Genomic DNA, 4,394 nt, shown 5'->3' on the forward strand with positions numbered 1-4,394 from the left:
CTGTGAACCCCTGTACAATCTAGATCCCACAGACTAGGCTCTGTCTGTGTGGTGTCTACCCCTGTGAACCCCTGTACAATCCAGATCCCACAGACCTCTAGCTTTCTTCCATGGGTAAGATCTAATGCACCCCCACCCCTTCTTCCTTCCCTTCATGCACTGTGCCCTGACCCGGGAGCCATCATTCCTCTTCTGCCCTATGCTCTTTGGAACTTAATTGTCCCCAAAGTTGAGCCTTGGGAGAGTCATTCATGAATGACTACATTTGTTACTACAGACCTGAAGGCATTGCACTTTGCCCTAGTGGAATTTGATTATTATGAAAACTGTGGTTCTTGGCATGGGGTAGTTTTCAGTGGAAGCTGGGTGGATTTGAGAAAGGAAAAAGCACCCCAGGGAATGACATCAAACACATTCCTAAAGACCCAGGAAGCCAACCCCTAAACAGCCCTGTGCTAGGGTTTGTGAGGGTAGAAGGGGCTGCTTGGAGGCCAAAGGCTGGTGGATGTCCTACAGGTTCCTGTTTGTTGCCATGGTCATTCTGGAGGGGCTGTCAGTCGAGCCCCAAAGTCTTCTGTTTGTGTGTGTGTCTGCGTCTATCTGTGTGTCTCTCTGTGTGTGTCTATCTGTATGTCTTGTCTCTGTGTCTATCTGTGTATATGTGTCTATCTGTGTGTGTCTCTGTGTATGTCTGTGCCTTCTTGGGTCTACCTTAACTTCCACCTTGTTTGAGGCAGTTACCTCTCTTTTGTTGTTGTTGACACTGAGGACACAGGCTCACTGGCCAATGAGCTTTCGGGAATTCTGTGTCTCTGCCTCCTATCTTTCCATACTGCTGGATCATAGACACATGCACTACTGTGTGAGGGTTCTAAGTGGGCCCCAGGAATTTAAACTCAGGTTCTTATGATTGATTATACAGCAGTTACTTTACCCACTGATCCATCTCATCAACCCAGCCTTACCATGTTAATGGCAAGAAGGATTCAAAGTGGGTAAAAAGGGAGGTCTGATTGGTTGGGGAAACCAGCAAAACACAGGGCTGGTGGGTGAATTAGAGTGCTGGATTGCAAGCGTGTACTGCAGTGTGAGAAAACTGGTAGGATCGGGTGTGAAAAAGCCCTCCATTGTACCTGCATTAGGAAGGAAACGTAAGCCCAGCAAGCAGAGTGCGTTTTCTGGGCCATTAATGCCCTGCGCACTTATCTGAGACAGTGAATCTGGTTTGTTAGCTTTGCGGTGAGTGGAGAATGTTCCTCCAGGGAGAGAGGAGAGGAATTAAAAACAAAAACAAAAGTAATGAGAAAGAACTTGTGAAGGGGGGGAGGGCTCCAAGGAAAGAGTACTTGAGATGTAAACAAAGGTAGTGTCCCCCTGAACGTGCCGAAGGTGGTGCGCCTGTAATGCTAGCACTTGAGAAGTAAGAATCAGGAGTTCTTGGCCAGCCTTGGCGGGAATTCCAAGCAGAGATAGAGGAGGAAAGAAGGCAGAGTCAGGGAGACGCATGTAGCTGCTGAAGGAGAAAGACTCCAAAACTTTACCCAGTAATCCACAGCCTTGTGGCGATACACAAAATAATAACAATGGGTTAATTTAAGATGTCAGAGTTACTTCATAAGAAGCCTAAGGTATTGAGGCCAAGCAGTGTTGTAATTAATATAGTTTCTGTGTAATTATTTTGGGTCTAGGCGGCCAGAAAATGAACAAGCAGCCCCTGTCTATACCCAAGGACATTGAAAATGCTTGAGTCCTTAGTTTTTAAGGTTAGGATGCGGAAGCAAGCAGTGGTGACACCCTTTGTGTGCCCACGCTTTGAGCTGTAGCACTGTCCTCACGGATGTGATGACAGCCAGTGCTGTACAGCGTGGAGCTGACTGCAGATCTGGAGTTAGGAAGCGGTTACTCTTGGGATAAAGGAATATGTAGTGGATGGAAGAGATTTCAACTGAGGACCATCAATAGTAGACCAGGTGGAATTCAATCCTAATTTCACGATTATAATTATTGTCCATTTCTCTCAAACCCTGAATCATAAAGTACAGAGCATATAGCAGTTTCTACAATCCATATAAAACCAGCCTTGCCTTCAAGGACTGTATGTAGGCCAAAGAAGCAGCTAATTATAGCTGCTGAACAGGAGACCAGGTCGCATCCTCAGAGCAAGTGAGAAGAATGTTCTGTGCACCCTCTGAAGGCAGGGAGGGAGAAGGTATCCCCCCTGCTTCAGCCCTGCTTTGGGCTGATGGAGGAAGAGGAGGACAAGGGAAGGAGGTTCGTCCAGCTGAAGGTGGAAAATCCTGTGCACGGTTGCGGAGTTAGGCTGCGAAAGCTGGGGGATGAGAGTACTCACTAGAATGCCCAGCCATAATTCCAAGAGTGCGGTCTCCAGTCCTCTGGACCTAAAGTGGCAGTTGCCTGGAAGACTTGTGAATACGTCATGTGGGCCACCATCCCCAGAAGGCCTGTGGAGGGAGAGACAGAGGCCTTGGAGAAGTCTGTGGGGCATCAATCTGTTGGCATCTGGGTCACTATGCCAGGGCATCTGTGACTCCTTTGCCATCATATTTCCTGGAAAACTAACTAGTCTAGGGGAGGGGTGTCTCCTTGCATGTCTGTCTTTACAACGATTACCCCAAACTTTTGTTTGGGAACCGTGGCAAAATCTGAGTCAGTCTGTCATGGTTGTTGCTCATTTTGACTTCTTCCTACCCTTTAGCCTTCACAGTGTGTGTGTGTGTGTGTGTGTGTGTGTGTGTGTGTGTGTGTGTAAGATCTTTAGATGTTGTCCAACGGTGACACTGTGGGGAAGCTATATATTCCAGTGGGAAAGCGAACCGAGCCAAAGGCTTTCCATGTTGAGAAAGCTTGTGAATGAAGGGACCTGGAAGTCAGAGCATATAAAGATAGTTTTGCAGTGTCTTCTGCTGCTTCTCGCTGTGTGGGGCTGTGTGCATGTGTGTGCATAAGCACACAGAAGTTGTTGGGTTTCTTCTGTTACTTTTCATCTTAATTCCCTAGATTCAGGTTTTTTTTTCTTTTTTTCCAAGACAGGGTCTCTCAGTGTAACCTGGACTATTTTGGAACTCTCTCTGTAGACCAGGCTAGCTTCGAACTCACAGGAATCTATCTGCCTCTACCTCCTGAGTACTGGTATTAAAGGTAGTGTGCCACCACCACCCAGCTAGACCGGGTTTCTTACTGATTCTGGAACTCCCTACTTTTTGCCTAGGCTAGCTGGCCAGCAAGCCCTAGTGATCCTCCGGTCTGGTATTCCCATGCCCAGAGCTGGAGTTCCAGGAGGAAGTGGCTATGCCTGGCTTTTTATGTGGATGCTAGAGATTATGACTCACATCCCCAACCTGAGCAGCAAGAGCCATCTCCCCAGCTCCTACTCCCAACTCCTCTTCTTGGTTTTCCTCTCATCAAGGAAAAAGACCCAAGCCTTGAAGATGGTACTTCAAAGGGACCCCTGTGAGCCAAGCCGTGGTGACATACACCTCTAGTCCCAGGTCTCGCTTGGAAGCTTGAAGTCAGTCAGCTATACAGTGAGTCTAACTTAGCCTACAGAGGAAGGCCCTGGGCCCCGCCTCACAGTATGGGCAAAGCAAAACAGCAAAAAACAACATCTCAAGGAGCCCTGCGAGGAACCACCCTCTGCCGCTCCGTGGTGACTCACCTGACAGGACCAAGGAGATGGCTGCAAAGGCGTTCAGCTTGAGCCCACAGCCAGGGTTACTGGTAAGCAGCAGGTCTGTTAGTAGCAGGAAGAAGCTGATGAATTGAAGTCCGATGTAGGCAATTTGGGCGCCCAGTGATAACCAGAGGACCTCTGCAAAAGGCCAGGAAAAGGGAACCCACCCGGGCAGTAGTTAGTAATCACTGTGGACACCAGTGCCCAGCAGAAGTCAGAGGCCCAGAGGGACAGGAGGAGAGAGAGAGAGAGAGAGAGGAAGCTGAACTCGGCACCCGGTGGTGTCTAGGTAGAACCCGTGTAATGGGCTGTAAAACTAAGCTTAGCCGCCCAACAGAGGGCTCCATTTCCATAAACCTGTGCCAATCTTCTCCTTAGTTAGGGTTTACGTTTTTATTCTCCCACCTCTCACTTTTCTTTTAGTAAAACAAACTTAGACAAGGTGGCATCTACCAGCAGTTCCACTAGCAGGGTGGTAGAAGCAGGAAGAGTGGTTTTTCAAGGCTAGTCTGGCTACAAAAAGACCCTATCTCAAGAAAACAAAAACAAGGCCAGGCGGTGGTGGCGCACGCCTTTAATCCCAGCACTCGGGAGGCAGAGGCAAGCGGATCTCTGTGAGTTCGAGACCAGCCTGGTCTACAAGAGCTAGTTCCAGGACAGGCTCCAAAACCACAGAGAAACCCTGTCTCGAAAAACCAAAAAA

The 4,394-nt window shown here is 48.5% G+C and overlaps 1 protein-coding gene across 2 annotated transcripts in view; it reads right to left on the minus strand.

Moving 5' to 3' along the window:
- Positions 1-4,394, minus strand: part of Gsg1 (germ cell associated 1) — an 18,049-nt gene that overhangs the window by 1,473 nt on the left and 12,182 nt on the right. For both annotated transcript variants that reach the window (XM_005364509.3, XM_005364507.3), the window contains exons 4-5: positions 3,677-3,829; positions 2,351-2,462 (exon numbers count right to left, since the gene is read on the minus strand). In XM_005364509.3, coding sequence (XP_005364566.1) covers positions 2,351-2,462; positions 3,677-3,829 — 265 coding nt within the window. The remainder of the gene's footprint in view (positions 1-2,350; positions 2,463-3,676; positions 3,830-4,394) is intronic.

Source organism: Microtus ochrogaster (assembly GCF_000317375.1).
Source record: "Microtus ochrogaster isolate Prairie Vole_2 chromosome 14 unlocalized genomic scaffold, MicOch1.0 chr14_random_2, whole genome shotgun sequence".
Taxonomy (NCBI): domain Eukaryota; kingdom Metazoa; phylum Chordata; class Mammalia; order Rodentia; family Cricetidae; genus Microtus; species Microtus ochrogaster.